This window comes from Ostrea edulis, chromosome 10, assembly GCF_947568905.1.
Source record: "Ostrea edulis chromosome 10, xbOstEdul1.1, whole genome shotgun sequence".
Taxonomy (NCBI): Eukaryota; Metazoa; Mollusca; class Bivalvia; order Ostreida; family Ostreidae; genus Ostrea; species Ostrea edulis.
This window is the reverse complement of record NC_079173.1, coordinates 27973003-27994310: the sequence shown is the minus strand read 5'-3', so window position 1 is coordinate 27994310 and position 21308 is coordinate 27973003. Positions and strand designations below refer to the sequence as shown.

At 34.4% G+C, this 21308-nt stretch overlaps 1 protein-coding gene across 1 annotated transcript; it reads left to right on the top strand.

The window, feature by feature from the left end:
• Positions 1-4479: 4479 nt before the first annotated feature.
• On the top strand, positions 4480-19044 carry LOC125678017 (galanin receptor type 1-like). The gene is made up of 4 exons (XM_048916128.2): positions 4480-4554; positions 15704-16497; positions 17184-17373; positions 18415-19044. The coding sequence occupies exons 2-4, from the start codon at positions 15715-15717 to the stop codon at positions 18801-18803; spliced, it is 1362 nt and encodes a 453-aa protein (XP_048772085.1). The 5' UTR covers positions 4480-4554; positions 15704-15714; the 3' UTR covers positions 18804-19044.
• The last annotated feature ends 2264 nt before the right edge of the window (positions 19045-21308 follow it).

Genomic DNA, 21308 nt, shown 5'->3' with positions numbered 1-21308 from the left:
AATTAGTTAGGGAATAGTTTAATTCATTGTAATAATTGCACAGTGTAAAAACAACTATGTATTGCGTCACACAAGATGGCGGTAAGACTTCATTATCCGCAGACAACGTTTATAATTCAATAAGAAAGGAAGGCATTGTTCATTAGTGTCCATTGGGTGTCGCTTTTTCTCGTCACATTTCGTTATAACAATCTACTTTTCACTTGCAACCTGTAATTAAGTCGATTGCTGTCTGACGTGTTTCATGCCAATTGTTAGGCCGTTCAATACTTTACATGCTATTTGCTCGGTTTTCTTGGTCAAGACAAAGGACGTGTCGTATGACAAGTCAACAGAGGATGCTAACTCAGCATTCCTCTAATGTGTCAAGAGGTCTGTGTTTCTCCAACTCTTAAACTTGTATTCTTTATACGAATTGTGAGATTGATCACTGTTCGCTACTCTCATTTTTACATTTATAGACCACATTAAAATGTGATATTTTGCATTTGCATGCAAAACCCTTATGATATCAACGTTCGTTTGATGTATACGAGAATTGTGTGTTGTGGGTTTTTATTTTTGTGTGAAGTTAATCGTTTCAGATTTGACGCGGCGGAGAATCTAAGTGAGTACTAAAGCAGCTGGTGATATAAGGTGAAAATAACTAATAGTGATCAATCTTATAACTCCTATAAAGGTGAAGACAACAAACAGTGATCAATCTCATAACTCCTATAAAGGTGAAGATAACAAACAGTGATCAATCTCATAACTCCTATAAAGGTGAAGATAACGAACAGTGATCAATCTAATAACTCCTATCAAGGTGGAGATAACAAACAGTGATCAATCTCATAACTCCAATAAAGGTGAAGATAACGAACAGTGATCAATCTCATAACTCCAATAAAGTTGAAGATAAGAATTCATATTTAAAATCCAAACTGCTTTCCGTTCATTCATAACCAAATCTGTGTTCAAGTAAATAGATAAATTTTATCCCAAATTTTCACCCATACGTTTAAATCAGGTTTGAAATTGCCGACTAAGCAAGGTCTATTTTGAAATCCTAGTATTCGAACTGGTTTGCGGTGTTTGTTTTGGTCAGTTTGGGCGTAGTAGGCACGAGTAACGGACGTCAAGTAACTCGAAATTCTTAACATTGTTAGATATTCAGTTTGTTATTATTGCTTCAGGCAGGTTCCACTATAACACTTCTGGGATCCTTTAAATTAATTACAAAAGAAATCATGGAGAAGTAGGAAGAAAGAGTGGGAGCCAGTGGAAACGAATTAGTATTCCAAACGGAGCCACCATTCCAACTGGACCCAAAGTGTACAGCTATTCAAACAACCGCCATGCCATTAACGTGACAATCACAAGACTGAGTTTTTAATTATATTTCATTTATTTTTGCAATAATTAGAAACAAAATGATGTAAAAATAATAAACATGTAAAGTGTAACATTATCTCTTATATTTCCTGTCAACAAAACGTGACAAAGTGATCAATCTCATAGTTCCTATAAAGAATACAAAATTAATAGTAAGACATATACGGACCCTGGACATGCATGTACCAAGGTGTAATCCAATGCTTAGGAGGAGTATAATTATCCTCTATCAACTGGTCACATCCACCATGAGCCCTATATCTTGATTAGATAAACGTAGTAATCCATAGTCAAAATTGGAGTGTAAAAAAGGCTTAACATTTGGTATGAAATACGTCAGGCAACTTGAAAGGTGAACATAACGAACAGTGATCAATCTCATAACTCCCACAAGCAATACAAAATAGATAGTTGGGCAAACACGGACCCCTGAACATCTGACCCAATGACAGGTTGTCTTGGTAAATTAAATCATTATAATACGAGGTGCTACAATGTAATTTTGAACGAGACTGTTATAGCCCCTCTAGCAATGTAGAAAATAATTTTCGCAGAATCTAGCAGTAACATTGAATGTTTACCGAAGACGAATTGCAAATATTAAAGATAATTATTGCAAACAAGCATCTCTCAACCAGCATGGATATCACGAGACAGTGCATTTACATGTTAATTCAATTTCAAATTGACACAGTTATAGTTCTTCCCTATAATTATCATGAAAACTTTTAATAATATTAGCTTCTTTTGCAGAGTGACACCGACCATTTATTTTGGCTTTCACGTGCTTAGATGTTGAATTACATGTCCGTGCACACAATATGGCGATATTTAATCGTGTCGGAGATAGGAAATCAATTTTTACTTGAGGGTTAATATTGTTTTCTTGTGTATCCAATGCATTGCATACACAATGGTTCTCCCCTAGCTTGGGGGAATAAAGCATTGATAAGAGACAAACACACAAATGGCTTACAAATTACAAATTAGAGCTCTGAATAAGACTAATGATTATTCTTGCTCCTTATACACATATCTAGCACACTAACATATTCTCTACGAAATATTTCTGATGGAACTGCACATTTTTATTGTCTTTTTTAAGTTTGCATCTATGGCATCATTTGATTTCGTAAACAGAAATTGACAACATTACAGGTAACGTTATCCAAAGTTACAATTCTTTTACATAGTGTTATTCCTCCTTAAACGAAGTCTAGATATCTGGGGGGGGGGGGGGTGTTATTTCCTGTTTTATCTTTTATTTGTAATTAGATTTTAGTTTTACTGTCTTTGTTTTGTTTTGTTTTTTAATTTGATTTTTATGCATTATTATTTTTGTCTTGTTAATGCTTTGGGGTATTTTTTTTATTTTCTTAATTACTCGTTTTAAATCAATTTTATATTTTCTAATTCTATATGACAGAAATGTCCAAAATGCCAAATGTAGTGTGAAGCTGTTTAACATTATCATTTCACAACGTTATCATGTTACATATGCTGGTTGTCGTTTACAAGCAAACTTAAAAGTTGATAAGCTTACTGAGGGTACTTATAAGAACTCAACATCAAAGATACATCTGACAAATCGACAGGGATGCTTACTCCTCTTAGGCACCTCATCTCACTTCTGGTATATCCAGGGGTCCGTGTTTGCCCAACTCTCGATTTTGTATTTCTTATCGGAGTTATGGGATTGGTCACGGTTTGTTTATCTTCAATTTCATCTTCACCTTTCATTATTAAAGATATCCTTGTCAAAAATGTCCAATAACTCTTTTCTATATGAAAATTTAAATTGCTCCAAAACAATGTACTTTATGTTGCAAATTGTCGCAAACTCTCAGGATATAAGGTTCACGGCGGGTGTGACCGGTCTACAGGGGATGTTTACTCCTGCTAGGCACCTGATCCCACCTCTGGTGTGTCCAAGGGTCAATGCTTGCCCAACTATCTATTTTGCATTGCTTATAGGAATTATGAGATTGATCACTGTTCGTTATCTTCACCTTTCATACATATGATTAACTCTTTGAAGGTTTTAGAGAAGAGAGGACATATGCTAGAGAGTATTTTGAGAATACCGAACATTAAAGTAGAAAATGAAAAAAACAACAACAAACAAACAAAAAAACACCACAATTTATAACGATACTAGGTTGTACAAACATAAATATTGCAAATATAACCTAAAGTGAAGAAATAAAAACAATTAATTCAATGTATATTTATCTGTATCTTTATAAAATCCGTGTGTATTTTCTATTGCAGAATCCAACTAAAACACCTTGTTACAAACTTGTTTTATATTACAATCTATATCTTTAAAAATGTTTTCGTGTAGATCTCATTTACTCTCCAGTGGTTTGGAAGGAATAAAAAAGTAGGTGCAGGGTCACAGGTGCCATAAATATTTAACAATATGTATGACGCTCAGGGCCGTAGCAGTGAGGGATATTCATTGTACCACCGCCTACCGGAACACGTAGAACCTCCACGTATTGAGTTCATATCCTAAAGGTCTGTGATACCAAATTCCATTGCCGGGTGCTTGCGTGAGGAACAGCTACCAACTGTGCTATAACATTGACATTAATTCGGGATCGGGAATCGAACTAGGAAAATCCCGGTAGGAAGACTACTGTCATAACCACAAAGTCACCGACTGGTGAAAACAGCATCCATGAAAGCACAAATTAATTTCCCAGCACAATGCAAGCTGTAATTATCGTAGCAATTGACACAAATGGTATTAAGGTATTATAGAATGAACTGAATTGGATGCCGACCGATGCTATTTTTAAGTTGACAGGTTTTAGATTTTTCAAATGGGAATCAACGTCCTCAAATAAATAATCAAAGAACATTCATCACAAATATCCGTTTGATTTACATGTATATTGATATTTTACCAAAATAATAAATCATTGAAATTGATTACTTACATCTGTATTCAAATTAAAAAGCACATCATTTCAAAGACCAAACCTTTCTGCAGTCCTCGCTGTGATTTTTTTCTGTAATCTCTGTATTGCATTCCATCTGAAACAGAAATCGATTAGTGCTGTATATAACAAGATCACTGTTGTCTTTTAGTTCTTTATGACATTGGATCTTCTCACAATTGTTACTGATATACAAGCTAATCGCTTTCAAGGCGGCCATACGGAGTATCAGGTATGTTATTCCTCTAAACTTAAATTGCTAAAACGTTGTTCGACACAAATGTGTTGTTTTTCACTTTTATTATGCATAGCAACATCCCATCGTCCTGATAACATTATAGGAGACAAACTTGCTGGATTACATTTTTGTTCTAACCCGCTGTCATATTCAAGTTTGTTTTGCATAAACTATACCTCAATACTTACAAAATTATCGTAGTGGAATTGTACACGAATGTTTAATTGACGTGTTAGCTAATCGTGAATGTGTATCGCACTATGTATTCTGGAGGCATATATTTGTTTCGACTCGGAACTCGTTCTGGAAAGGATGGCTCTAATGATATTTGGTATGTTCCATCTATATTGATCGATTTTTATTTCTGATCTATGATGGAGAAGTAAATATTTATTTAGTATCATTTTGACGGTTTTAATCAAGAAAAGGATTCATGCCACAGTGACGGTATTCGGAAATACTTAACAGTCTTCAAACTATGACATTTGTTTAAAAAAGTTTTAACATGGAGAATATATGAGGCATAATTTCTACGAATATCTAAAATGCAAAATGTATAAATGAGATACATAAAACACCAACTATAGAAACTTTCCCAACACAAAAATTAGGGTAACTTAAAAAATCAGGTTTTGCGTCAATGTTCTTTTTCATTGATTTAACTACGAATTACTCCGTTTATCTGATCAAGATATACACAACTGTAGGGCTCATGGCGGATGTGACCGGTCGACATGGGATGCTTACCCCTCTTAGACACCAGGTCCCATCTCTCATATATCCAGGGTCCGTGTTTGCCCAACTCGTAAGTTTGTACTCGGTATAGGAGTTATGAGATTGATCACTATTCGTCATCTTCACTTTTTTATGCGAAGGGGATACCTGTTTGTACATTATTTTCTTAGAATTAATTTCCTTTTGTAACGATGATTAGATTTGTTGATATATCCTTTATTACACATGTAAATGGAGTACCTTAAGGGAAATTCAGACGCTGACATTTTTCACCTGATATCAATACATTTTACGAAAATGTTACAGCCATAAGCAAACGTAAAGGTACATTCGGTAAAAAACGGTATTTAATCTTATGAATCCCAGAAAGAATGCAAAAGGAAAAGTATGTTAACAAGGACACCTGGACACACCAGAGGTAAAGTTTGTCATATACCTTTAAATATTAGTACTTGTTTGTTGCCATTTTTGGCTTCGCAAGGATCAGCATGGGACAAAATCAGAAACCAAAACTATCATTAACGAATAGGAGGCAGTAATATTTCGAAGATTTGTTTTCTTTAAGAAAGAGTTAACTATCAAAATTAGTCATGTTGATTTCTAAACCAATGGTGTCCTTAAGCTTTTTATATGTTTCCTTGCTTGTATTTATTATTTCATATTTCAAATCATGGATAATATATAGGAATGTGCGTTAGGCCCAGAATATAGATAAAAAATCAATCAATAATAGCAGCTTTAGTCCACAAAATCAACGGTCATTTATATGTGTTTATGACCGGACATAGAAAATTAAAAGTTAAAACTTTCATAAGATATACACTATATAAATTGATTTCATTTTGATGTCCCCGAAATAGAAAAAAGGTGGAATATTGTTTTTGTCTCCCTATCTGTCATAAATTTTGAACTATTTGACATGGAATAGAGTAAAAAGAACTTTCCTTCTATCTGTACTAAAATCACGGAATATATCTGATGTATCCACTGTTAACTAAAAATAGATATTTGCTTCCTTACATGTTCGAATTTGGGTTAACTTAACGTAGAGTTAAAAGCATGTCAACTGTTATATCTTATGGTCATTCGATACATGAGAACATATTTTACGGTTGTTTTATTTACAAATAAACACTGTCGGGATCGTTTTGTACACACTGATTTTGACTATGGATTGTTCCGTTTACCTGGTGAAGATGATGAGGATATTTATTATCCTACACACCTGATCTCATATCTGCTTTGTACAAGGATCCATATTTGCCTTCTTCATAATACTCACAATTCTCTTCCGTCCGCTCTTAGTCTTTCATTTATCGCTGTTCGTTATACTAATCTTTTTCACTCTGTTTACCTGATCAAGATATAAAGCTTAGGGCAAGTGTGACCAGTCGAGAGGGGATGTTTACTCCTCCTGATCCCACCTCTGGTATATCCTGGGGTCCATGTTTGCCCAACCCTTAATTTTGTATTCTTTATAGGAGTAAAGATAGGAGGTATGAAATGTTTGTTTTCCTTGCTTTTTCATGTATATTAATATCGGTACCATGGGTTTGGGTTTTAATTGGCCCAAAGGCGTAAATCTTTTAAAAAGTCCTTATCAGAACTTAGCAACATATTTGTGTCTAACAAAATCATGTCGTCCAGCATATAATGTGTACTTGTGAGACTCAGAATTATTGAATTATTTATAAGATAATATTGTTCACAATTATAAACCAATCGATAACTCAATGCTTTTCAAAATATAATATACTGTAGACAAGAACGGGTAGCGACAATACTCATTGTTTTGGCCAGCTGTGTGCTTGGCTACTAATATGCATTATTGATATTTCTAAAAAAAAAAAATTCAGGATATGCAAATACACTTTATATACACGTAACTGGACAACAGGTAATATTTTCACAAACTTTCAAATAACAAACCAAACTCCTTATTATAAACCATCGAATTTATGTTTTAATTTCCAATAACATGGTGGAAATTGTAAAAAGTATATATATATAGAAGGCTATTTTGAAACATTAATACTGCAATTGTTGGGTTTTCACTTTATGAATTGTAAAGAAATATAGAAGGCCATTTTGAAACATTGATACTGCCATTTTTGGTTTTTCACTCTATATCTATTAAAGCTTGTAATCTGACTTTCTATTATAACGAAGCAAACATCAATAGCCAACCATGCCGTTATCTGAACTTTAGTTTTGTGGTCCAGCAAATTGTGAAGGCTTTAGGGATTGTTTAAAGTGGCAAATTGCCACTACGCTAAAATCCCATCTCTTGCATGCTTCATAAACGATCCATCATCAATGATTGAATTTCTCGATCAACGACTCTTTATATCCTTAGGGCAAGAAAGCCAATTTCACAAATGAAATCTTTTGATTTTGTCGAACTTCAAAGAAAAATATGCTATAGAGTTACGGAGCAACTATTTTCCTCGGGGTTTTGAAATTGCTCTTCATATATTTGTATATCCTTCTTGCACTTTTCGCTATGTTCCTTTAGTTTCAAATAGGAAAAAAGATTTAATCGAATCATATACTGTATATTGTTCGAGTTTACAGGCACTTTCGTTTTCGGTGACCAAAAAAAAACTGATATTGAAAATGAAATCAACTTAAAGTGTTTACGGTGACTACTTCACCTATAAGGAGATCGAACTTGGAGGTATTTTTGAAAACGGACAAAATGGCAAAATAAGAGGAAAGTGGTTTTTTTTTAACCCAGCAAGGTTCCATACTTCCATTGTTGTATATAACTGTTTCTTAAAAACAAGCTAAACAAAATCCAGATTCAATTGACAAGATATATTCTCTGTAAGCACCAAACAACATAGGGGAAGGTAGGAATTGACGTCACGTGAAGGTGGGAAGTGACGTGTTACAGATTTTGATGATACCGAGATTTGTGAGTTCATTATTCTTTCAAGTTCAGTTTCCTTTTTACATGAGATGCACACAGGTTTATATTACTAATGCAAGGTGAAGATAACGAACAGTGATCAATCTCATAACTCCTACAAGCAATACAAAATAGATAGTTGGGCAAACACGGACCCCTGGACACACCAGAGGTGGGATCAGGTAATAAATATCGCTCAGACGTGAAATGTTGAGATAAAATAAGTAAACCAAAACGGGTAGATATCACCTGTACAAAAACAAGCGATACTTATTATGAAGGGTAGATTAATTAAAAAGAAAATATTTGTAATGAACAAATATAAATGTTTTTCAGTGATTTGACATTAAGTCAGAAAATTTAGTACATATATGTTGTAAGAATACCCAATGCTCAATAATACTTCACATTCTAAAATGCAGTGAAATTCATCAGCTGCTTACTTCCATTAAAAAAGTAGAGCACGTGGTTTTCCAATGAGAGGGATACCTTTCCGACTCCCAACTTTAACTGAAAATCGGTGGGCTGAAGTTCTAAATTTTACCAAAAAATAAATTCATTATTCCAATAAATGGGACGGATGAATTTGATTTATCCTGCCTATACATGATTTCAGACCTTCACCAAACCCCTTCAAAGTAGAGATACATTGCAGGAAAAGTAGAGATACATTGCATGATCCAATAAATACTCTCTTAAGCTACTATCTTTACTCAACTCGAAAGGAGAACATCAAACGTTTTTGATTTACACCACGTAAATCAAATTGGTTCACAAAATTTTCAAAGAACATTTTAATAAATTTGAAATCACCAAACATTTGCAAAATCAACAGCATGAAAGCGTATGAATTCTGAACACTTTATACAGCCATTCTTTACAATGAATTTAAAACAACTAGGCTTTTTGACGTCATAATCAGCGGTTTCTTCGGCAAAAATGATACATCAAAATATTGTTATCTTGCGATCAGTCATAAAATAATACTGTTTCAAACACCTCGTTAAATCTATGAATAAGTACACATACAGTGAAAACTGCCTTATCCGACACCTGTGCAATCCGTTTCAATAGGCATTTCGACCCTTATTCATTCTCAATTTCATATTTTCATTGTTTTTTACACTGTTTATTTCGATACACTATGTATCCCAACAAAGAACATTGTTCCCAATGCATATCGGAATAGACATGGTTCACTGTACTTTTAAGTTGATATTATAACAGATACAACGAGGGAGTTCCTCAGTGGTGATATCTACCTAGCTTTAGTCTTTTGGGATTAGGTTTTCGAAGAAATCTTAATTATAATTCAAATAGCACGGTAGTTTTTAGCTTTTCACAAGTTTCAAATTTTGACATTTATCGTTGGTATTTTCTGAAAACATATTTTTGAAGCATTTCTGTTTTACTACTCTTATACCTCCATGTTCAGCATAAGTGGACATTTTGGAGAATTTGAGATATTATGATTTTTATGATAATTGAATGTATGTTGATTCTCTATCATTAATACTTTATTATGCGTCCATGCGCTGTCTGAAATAACAAAGAACTGGATTCATGGTAACAGTTTAGTTGTAATATATTTCATTTTGTCATTTTCAATTGTTTCTTCCTACACATACATCTACCTCATCTCAGTTATGACTAGATTTCCTTGGATTGTGTGTTTAACGTCCCTCTCGAGAATTTTTCACTCACATTGACAAGTGGCCATTGCCGGTGAAGGGCTGAAAAAAAATTAGGCTTATAATCAGAGCTTACGACCTTTGAGCGGGGAGGGACACATACCTGCTGTGACACGGGACCTCGCCTTTGGCAGTCTCATCCGAAGGACCGCCCCATTTAACAATCTATTACACCAAGCAAGGAGTACTGATTCCCACGGGTCACTTCTCCTTGGAAAGTTTCAAAACAAATAATTGGTGATTTTATTGCCTTGGAAAGTCTCAAAACACATAATTCAGAATCATGTGGTGATTTGGTTGGTTTGTCTCCATGAAAACATAATAAAAAACTGCAATATGTCATTCTGGTCCAACAATGATATAAGATTGCACGTCATTAATTTTTATTATTAATGCATGTCCTAGTTACGTTTATACGTATGTATTGACGAACTAGATCGTTATAGACCCATAGGGGAGCTCGCTTAAATTTGGAGGAATGACAAAACCCTCGGGAATCATCACATAACTCGCAGCGAAATAATATGAGGATTGCTGATTCAGAGAAACTCACACAATAGCCAATCGAATAAGTTTCATTTAATATAAGAGTGATGCTTTTGGTTGTTATTTGTCAACAAAAGCTACACGTTTTACCGGTGGGCGGAGCCTTTAAGATATCAAAATCTTTCATCGTGACTAAAAGTCAATACATGATTGTGTCATTTTATAAATTTTCATGGAAATCGAGGGTTTCGCTGATCAAACAGTCACGGTTTGAGGTAGGGTGAATACTACCAGGTCCAGGGGCTAGTGACGCCGAATCATCAGAAGTATGATCTATTTTTATCTTTCACATCTGAGTAATGTAATTTTTTTGGGAAGTGTATTTTTATTTCTACATTGAAGGAAAATTGGGAAATTCAAAATGAAAACTGAGCTCACGATGCTTCTTATCTAGCTACATTGTTCTAAACATTACCTTTTTGCACTTAGAATTGACTCAAGATTTATTCAACTAAACTTGATATATCTGTTAGTGTCAACACAACATAAGCAACACAAATCAATCAATACATAAAATAGATACATAATCATATTTTCTAACAATACAAATTAAAAAACTTATTACAAGTAACGGAAATAAATATTGACCGCGAAAAAATTCATGATATCAAATTTGAGAGTTTATGAGGACATATTGGAAGTAATGTTAATTTCTAAAAATTCACATTAATTTCAAGGTCTGGTCTTGAAATCAAAAATGGAACTTAAACAAGTGGAGGTTAGAGATCAAATTTTTAGATTATTGGCGAAAATACTGAATTTTTATACAAAATTTCGTGTTAATCTAATATAAACTTTTAAGAATCAGTATTCTGTTTGGAAAAATATGTCAACCAAATTAATAAATTACAACATTTGAACTAGTTCCATGTCTGAAATACTTGAAATCATAAATCTTTAAACAGAAATACGCGAATAGGAGTATAGATACAGAGAATATATAGGATGAAACAGAAACTGTAATATCTGTAGGTTTCGAACTTTTCGATTAAGCAATCCTTCCGCCCCCAAAATACAGTCCCTGTCAAACCCTATCAAAATTCGAATTGACACCAACATTTTCAACTGGGTAGGTAGGGTTCAGTAATAAATGTGTAATATGTAATATATAATGGAATCAGTATTGAACCAAAAAATACTTGGTTGTAAAATCCTGCGCAGTTGTGCTCAAAAGCTCAGGAGATAACTTCCTTAATACCACATTCTCGGGGATGTTGTAAAGAAAATATACATAGTCAACAAGGAATGTTTATCCTACCTAGATACCTGATCGAACATCTTGTGTTTTCAGGGGTTTTTTATCGGTCATCCCAAAAATTACTTTGTTGAACTCTGATTCCACACACAAGTACTTTAAAGTTCAAATAAAAAATATGCTGGAGTTCCTCCTTGACAACATATTCGTAGTCTTCGGTGATCAGGTCTTCAAGCAGTCTATCGGAAATCCAATGGACACGAATTCTACTCCTTTGTTAGCTGGCCTGACTTTATATTCTTATGAGGCAGAGTTTATTCAAAAGCTTCTACATTAGAAGTAAAACTCTCTCACTGTGGCCTTCAACTCGACTTTTAAATCTATGACATGTAGCCCAAAATACGGAATATATTAACAAACTCAAACTACGTTTAATTTAATCCAAAATTGCTTCGGGTTATATGACAGGAGTGTAAAGTTGGCTAGAAACGTTTTTGAAGTTAGACTGAAATCATTCATTTTCTGGGATAGATGACTGTAGAAACTGTACCGCCTTCTTTAAAAGTAATATACAATATTGCTGACATCTTATTCGCATTGATCAGTATCGTACAATTCTTCCCATGAGATGGAATGATATTTATCAACCAATTCCCTCTATTTTTGTCCCACTTTCTATGATTTTCTTAGAAACCACAGTCTAATTGATCCAAAAGTTTTGAAACTACATGCATAAAATCTTTCATTTATAATATTAGATCCACTTGAATTTACATGATAGATTCTTTAGAACATTTGCTATGTTCACATTTCATGATGTGGATTTAAATACATCACTCACATTAACAATAAAGTAAAAGTTCTAGAAATGATTGCTATAAGCATGTTGTCTTCGAAAAAGCTTGTTTTTGCTCAAACAACATAACGCAAGTTTTATGTATTCCAAAATTGTCATTTATTGAAAAAAATGAATAGAACTAATAATGAATGTATAGATACAGCGCGTCTTGTTTAGAAACAGATAATAGTACATGCATTCTTCATTCACTAATTTGTTTGAAGTATATTGTTTGGCATGTCGAGCTAATCACATTGATGACGTAATACTCCGATAGATCTAAACTGATATAATTACGATGCCATTAGGCAACTTTCATGTCAACTACGTATGCGGTTATTTGTCTTGCTTATCCTCTCAGTCTGAAGTATTTCCACACAACAAATGTTATCATCACGATTGGTAAAAGTTTGCTCTAGTTTCACTGATAAATCATTATTGTAAGCTAAACACCAGGAGAAAACTCTGACAAGCACTTGAAGCATTATCTGAAAATAATCGATTTCTTTAGATGCGTAAAGGTGCTTTTTAAAACACAAATTTAAAAATATCACTTTCACTTCGTCGGAAATAGTCTTCCTCCTATATGCATTTGAATACGCTTTGCAATTAAGAGTCAAAGTGATCCAAAACATTGAAAAAGACTTTATTTTTGCAAATTTCATAAAGTTTAAATCATCTTATGAACAATGAAGATAACGAACAGTGATCAATCTCATAAATCTTATTAAAAGAAGGGCAAACACGGTCCTTCAACATACTAGAGGTGGGATCAGGTGCCTGGGCTGAGTATACATTCCTTGTTAACCATTCGTATTCCTCTAACATCAACTTATATGTCAGCAGGCTGCCTCAATTTAAACATTGATCATATGCAAAATATGCTTTCACACATCGAATAACCTGAGTTACAAAACCACCACATGCAAGCGATAATGGCATGATACTATACAAGTATGGAACAATGTCACTCTAATTGTTTATGTACTTTTTACCAAATAATATGTATGTGGCTTTATGTATTAACAAGCAATACATCACTGTCGGCGTTACTGCATAGAATTGGAGCAATTTCTCATTATTATCAATTCAATTTTTATAATTTCATAGTAATCATTTTGTGTGGAAAGCCTTCAGTGAAAATATATTACTTTCAAACATTACACACTCTTAACACCTAGATTCATGAACTGTTAACAGCATATTGAACAAAATATATATGAAATGCGAAGATAACGAACAGTGATCTATCTCATAACTCCTATAAGCAATACAAAATGGAGAGTTAGGCAAGTACAGACCCCTAGAAATACCAGAGGTGTGATCAGGTGCCTAGGAGGAGTAAGCATTCCTTGTTGGCTGGTCACACCCGTTGTGAGCCCTATATCTTGATCAGATAAGTAGAATAATTCATAGTGAAAATTAGTATCCAAAGACCTAAAAATTGGTTCAGGTTGTATTTCAAAATTAAATCGTTGTAATGGACATATAATTTACGAAATGTTAATTTTAAACCAGCCTGTTGCAATCTCTGTAACATTAACTTATTTTTCAGTAGCCTGTATTGATTTAAAAATTGATCATAGCTCTTTTGTATTGAATCAGTTGAGTGATATAAACACCATATGTGGATGGTAACAGGATATTGCTACATAAATATGGGAAGTTGACGATGGACAAGCTGAATTATCTTTTTTGTCAACTACAGGTATAATTAACTGTCGGAAACACCATTCTATAAATGATTGTTTCATATCTAAACCTAAAGTCAAAATCAAAGTTGTTCCAATATCCCAGACAGTTTGACGATTTAAAACGATGAAGAAAAGCATGTTAAGACGTTAATATAGGTACATGTATGCAGTAGGAAATGTTGAAGTTTTTGACGATGCAATGGATGACAAGGGTTTCAACAGGTGTTTTTAAAGGCAGCGTTTTGCCAATTCTGTGGTCGTTATAATGATCTAGTTTGCCAATATAATCTATCATTGGGTCAAATGCTGTCTAACTTGTTTCATACCAATTGTTAAGCCGTTCTTGGCACACTGAATCTGACCAAGGATGACTCAGTTTACCTAATCGAGACATAGGACTGAAGGTGGGTATGCCCGGTTGACCTTGACAGGGGATGCTTACTCCTAGGCACCCCCAGTAATCATAGCGTACTTGTTCAATAGTAATCAAACATCTTAAATACTTCATCTCATATCAGTTGATGTCATCCATTCTTGAATAGGATAAAAAAAAAGTGAAATAAAACACATTGATCAATCTTATTCTTATAACGAATACAAATTTAGGAGAAGGACAAACAAGGACCTCTGGGCACACCATAGGATCAGGTGCCTTGGAACAGTAAACAGGCCCTTTTTACCGGGCACAACCGCTGTGAGCACTATATCTTGGTCAGATAAAAGGAGTTATCCGTAGTCAAAATCAATATGTAAAGAAAAGCCTAACGATTGGTATGACACATGTCAAAATAAAGGATTGTATTTCCAAACTAGATCGTTATCACGATAATAGAATTTTCGAAATGCTGAATTTAAACGAGACTGTTGAAACTCCTGTAACGCCAACGTATCTGTAAACAGTCTTCTCGATTTAATCATCAGTGATACACAGAATATGTTCTTCCATATCGTTGAGATACATAAAAACCAAAGGAGAAGCTGAACTCATCCCGTTTGTCATAAAGTGGTTTGTTTAATAAAATATCCAAGAATGAAACAGATGTGGAAGACTCTGTAGTGTCCCTAATTTCGATTTCACTGGGGTATAATGAATCGACAGGGGGGTGCTTACTCCTTCTAGGCACCTAATCCCACCTCTGGGGTGTCCAGGGGTCCGTCGTTGCCCAACTATCTATTTTGTATTGCTTATAGGAGCTATGAGATTGATCACTGTTCGTTATCTCCTCTTTTCATGAATGAAAATGAGTATCATTCATAGATAAAACGTCGTCGGATATACACAAATGTCGAGTTGAAGGCCCCAGCAAGAATTTGTTTTCTTCTCATGTAGAAGCTTCTGAAAAAATGCTGCCTCGTAAACATATTTTTAAAAGGTCAACTAATAAAACAGTACAACTCGTGTTTATGGGAATATTAACAGACATTTTGAAGAAATATATTATTTTCTGTCCGTCGATCTGTTTTTGCAAACTTAGTATTTTGGTCTAACTATTTTGTCGTATGATCTTAACATTATTTTCTATTTCATATTAGGATAAACATCAATGGATACAAGTAAAAGAAACATTACAAGCAGTGTGACTGTTCAGGACATTGGTGGGACATTTACCATTATCGTGGAGACTGCCACCATCGTTGTTAATATCATGCCTTTGGTAGTGATCATTAGAGGAAGAACATATCGCATGCGATCAACAACGGATGATATAATTCTAATTCTAAGTCTATTATACATTTTCTCTGCTTTGATTCCGTCTCCAATTGCACATATCAGTTATTTCAAACATACCTGGATTGGAGGAGAGTTATCCTGCAAACTGTACCAAACACTAATGCACACGTCCTACCTTTCCGTCTTGTCCACTATAGCAGTGTTGATTGTTAATCAAACATTGCAAGTTTTCCATTTTCTAAATATGAGAGAATATTCACATCTACAAAGTGCAAAATGCAAAGTCGCTTGTATCATATTGCTAAACGTCTTGGCTTCTGTCATCATTTCCACAATGCCCATTGTAGGGCTTGGACCGGCGACATTTCAAAGTGGACAGTGTGAGTTTTGGCTCAGTCAGAAACTTGGAAGTGTCAACGAATATGCGTTTCTAATGTTATTCCTGTGTTATGGAGCTTGTAATATCCTACTAATGTCTACGGCTCTCATCATCTCCCTCTGTTGTAAAAATCTCATCAAAAGAAAAATCTGTATCAACAACGACATGCAACAAAGCGACATCCAGTGGCACGTCATAGGATCGCGCGTTTTGACCGGAAATAATCTAGTTTTCGCAGTTTCAGTCCCTGTATTAATCACCTGGGTGCCCACAATGGTATGTAAATGTACCTACTTGTATTTAATTATTCAGTTTTATGACATTGTTAGGTATGTGGTGTCGGGTACAGTCTGTCCCCTCTGATAAGAATAACTAATCACTTGCTGGTACATTGTAAATTACAATACTTTCTCTATACAATAAACACGCTCAAAAGCAAAACAGTACCGCTTGTGATTTGATTTCAATTGGAAAATATTGTAATTTAGTGCAAAGGAAGATATAGCTACGAAAATTGTGCTCAAACACACAACACACTAAAGTCTCTAAACCTTTTCCTAAGATTTTTTTTATTTTTTATCTCATTGATTTTATAATTTTTCATCAGATTCTGTTCAAAAAAAGAAATTGATCAATTTCAGTTCTATTGCTAGTCATCCAGGGGAATGTTTCTTCATATGGCTTCTCTTTTAGTCTTGAAGATAGGATTTTTTTTCTTTGCTGGTGTGATTAGCAGAATCATACATATATGTATACGATATTACGCAATACGAGTTTCAATGAGTAAAATATTCAAAGACAAGAATCACTAGATTAATAGCAGTGGCATGGAGGAAGAAATATGCAATAAATCTCTATAGTCGATTCAGTTAGTTTTGATGAGTACTGTATATGCCCTATCAGATGTCGCATGAATTAGATTGTACTGCACTAACGTGTATCAATTTTGCATTATTTTCTAGGTCCTTGTTCTTATGAGACAAATTGATGCGACTGTCAGTGATGTATCGATTTTGTACGCCATACTCAGTACTTCCGTTTCCGGTATGGTAAACCCCATCATTTATGGACTCTGTGATGCCAACTTCCGGCGGGGCTATCGACGACTATTCAAAGTTCTCTGCAACATCAAACAAATGACACCGATTACTGGTAAAGTAAATGCATCAATCTAGTTAAAGAATCGAGATGATGTTACTGAGCTTCCTTGTTTTCAGAGTTCAAATGGATGATCGTGGCTTAGAATTAGAATGGTGCAATCTTTAACAACCAAGTTAAAAGATGTGTCTATGTTTATTAAGTTGATATATATTTGAACCTTGTTATATACACGATATTGTTTTTAATTATCAAAATTGATCGTGAAAATGTGACACCTTAAAATTCAGTCTTCTTAGTAAAAAAAAAATAATGAATACAAATCACATCGCACTAGAGTGTTCGAATGTTTGTTTCTAAATGTTTTACTATTACTTATATTGATCAGATATTTTTGAATTATATAATTATTAGACCGAGATATATCACTTTTATCATGCATATGTTACCAAACAGAAATTTGTGTTCGTTCTGAACATATGATACATATGTATGATTTATCATGATGATATTTGTTTTATCGGACAGATTTGCATATTTTATTTAATGCGAACATCCTTTTCTGGTGGAAAGATTATATGAAGTTCTATAAATTTTGAAAAAGACTAGAACAGAATTCAGAGAAATTATCTATAGGAAATATTTTTTGTTTGGTTGCTTTGTGTTTCTTCGAGAATGCTCCACCCATATTGAGACGTCACTAACTGTGTATGAAGTACCACAGATTTAGACCCATGTCTAGCGCCCAGGACCGTAACAGTTAGGTTTTTTTTTACCGTGTGCCAACTCCTTTCACGACATGGGACCCCCGTTTTTAAGATCATATCCGAAAGACCCGTAACTCTCACTTCTAAATACCGAGCGTTTGGCGAAGGTGCAATCAACAATTCCTACATTTACGTCTTAGGTTTGACGCGGTTATAGCATTAGCGGGGCTCAAACTCACTACCTCCCCGTTCCTTTAGACATGAAGATGTTTACATATATTCAAGCAATATTCTGGAAGAAAATAAAAGTATTATTCATATGGTACATGTAGTTATTGAATATCAGATGCATATTGAAACAATACAACGAATTAACACTGTTTTACAGATCGGCGTGTAGTGCGATCCAGATCCGGATTAGAAACACTGGCTCCGGATTCAACATCTCAACAACCAGTGCGTTCTTCTTCTTCCATTGGATTCCTAAATTCCGCATTTGAATGTCAAGCAACATTAGACCAAACAACCCGCCCGACGGCTACCAATGGACTAGAGCAAATCTTGACAGAAGAAGCGACCTTACCTTCAGAAGGGACCAATCTTTTGACAGTTAAAAGTGATCCGAATGAATCCTGTGTTATTCTTGATGACTCCTCCTCGGTGGTTTTATCAGAGGATATGGATTCGTATGAGGAAATTTCCTCAGGAGGCTCTAGTGAGGAAGAGGAGGAAGAGGAGGAGGAGGAGGACTGTCTCGAAAAAGAAACATTTATATAATATGTGAAAGCATGGATTCATTTCCTATTTATCACAAATCGTTACTCTAAATTATTATATAATTTACATTACTTTTGCAAGGTGCTTAAAAATGTTGATTTTGGGTATACTAATCCTTTTTGTCAAAGTCATGAAATGATGCATATTAGGATCAGGTGGGAGGAACCTGTACGCTAGACATGCGCACTCTCCTTACAAGAACTATATGACAATAATAGAATGAAATACAATGGCTTATGATGACTGGTGTTTGTTATGTGTGTGAGTATATAAGTGGTGTTTGCTACGATTGTGAGAATCATTTATCCTACAAATGATTGAGCATCATTTATCTTATAAATAATAGTGATTGAGAAGCAAGAAATACTGATTAATTGAAACAAATTTGATAATATGGACGAATATATCACAAACCAGCAAAGTGAGAAATGTTAGGAAGGTCCCAGGCATAAATCTTGAACCCTATACATTTACTAAACTGTGTGTAAAATATGGTCTCACTATATTTTGCTTCACGTGTTAAAACGCAGCATACCTTTACTTTTGCAACATGGCATGCCAACTCCATCAAGCAATACAGTAAAGAAATACATTCCGGAAGTGGTAACTTCATGTCCGATTGGAGAATATTATTTCGATGTTCTGAGTAGATTGGATATTCATCTTTCCATCAAGCAGAGACATGACGATCGTGCCGATGATACACCAGAGATATGTGTCACGGATTCGTCATGAGTAACGAAACGTCCAATTATCCTTGGCGGTGTTGATAATTGATATAATGCTCCATTATTACCACAATTATTCCCAAAATTCTACTTTCATATCTAATGACATTTCTGCTTGAAACTAAAACCTTTGATTGCACAATGACACGAGAAGCGTTTTTGACAATTTCCTACTTGGAAATTCTTGTTTTGCAATATTGACGCCAAAATTGAAATAATTGTTTATGGCATTCTTCAGTTTAATTTACGAAGTGAAATATTTGCATGTCTTAGAATTAGATCAAACTAGAAAACTGACACGGTCAGCAAGGGCCCCGCTGCAGGTTATTAGAAGAAAGTGACATATGTATTTGATATAGCAATGTTTGGGGCTGGTATATATGTTAGTATTAATAATATACAAAGATTGGAATGAAAAATTGTGAAAAAGGAATCCTGATATTCTGAAATTAGGGTATATGCGTTTCAAAACGTTTGATGTTCTACATCTTAAAAAATATAAATCTACAGAATATGTCTTTACATACATGAGTAAGACAGTTTCCCTTTTTCCTAGCAGGAACATATCATGTATGCGCTAAAAAAAATTCATAAGCAAATATCAAAATACTTAAGTAGAAAATATGGACTTTTCCGTCAACAAGCAATGAAACATGCCATTTCGAGATTTTCACCGACGAAATTTCGGTAATATTAATGAATAAGGTTCACTCATTTTGCATCTATTTTGTGACATTGTTTTTTAAAAGGAACAGTGCTCTAAGGTGTAATGTGCAATTAGTACATAATTCAATGAAGTAGTTAGTAGAACCTACCTTCACTTTGCAACCGGATGTTAGAAATGTAATTTCGTATTCCGATCCCGATCGAGATTTATTACCTTAGGTACCTTAGGTGGTTTCTGCACGCAGGTCCATTTGGTCCTCTATATGCAGCTCTTCTTCTAATCTTTTTTTGTGCCATCTTTCTTCCGGTGTAGTTGTATTCAGCTGTGTAATCAAATATAATTTTTTGGTTCTCCCAGAATGTGTCAAGTCTATTTTCGAATTGATGCACTTTCTTTGATGCTATTACATTTTCGGGCAAAGAGTTCCAGATGTCCACAACTCTGTTTGTGAAGCTGAATTTACGGAGGTCTAGTCTACTTCTTTGTTTCTTTATTTTCAGTGAGTTTCCTCTAGTTATATCATTATAGCTTAGTTCAAACATTCCTGATGTTACTCTCTTGTCATAAATTCCATTTAGTATCTTGAATGTTTCAATCATGTCCCCTCTCATACGACGAAATTTTAGTGTTGGCAACTTCAACCTGTTTAATCCCTATTCATAATTAAAGTTTTTCATCTGGGGTAACATTTTTGTCGCTCTTTTCTGTACATTTTCAACTGCCTCAATGTCTTTTTTTTTGTACGGTGACCAGATGCTACTTGCGTATTCCAAATGTGGACGTACCAGAGACTTAAATAGTAATGTGAATGTTCTATTGTCCATGAAGCAAAATGAACGTATCATTAATCCTGCTATTTGGTTTGCCTTGTTTATTTGAATCTGTATGTGCTTTTCAAAATTTAAATTCAAGTCTATTGTTACTCCTATGTCCTTTTCGCTATCAACATTCTCTAACACTGTTCTTTTTCCAACATCAGTTTTCATGGTGTAGTTATGGTTCGTATGTTTTGCCTCTATTCAATACTGGTAATACTTCGCATTTATCCGGATGAAATTTGAGAAGCCATGTTTCACTCCAATCGAAAAGACTGTGGAAATCTGATTGTAC

Excerpts from the sequence above, each read along its gene's own strand:
- LOC125678017 (XM_048916128.2), top strand. The coding sequence starts at position 15,715 with ATGGATACAAGTAAAAGAAACATTACAAGCAGTGTGACTGTTCAGGAC. Across the intron at positions 16,498-17,183 it reads TCACCTGGGTGCCCACAATG|GTCCTTGTTCTTATGAGACA; the intron begins GTATGTAAATGT and ends ATTATTTTCTAG. Across the intron at positions 17,374-18,414 it reads ACAAATGACACCGATTACTG|ATCGGCGTGTAGTGCGATCC; the intron begins GTAAAGTAAATG and ends ACTGTTTTACAG.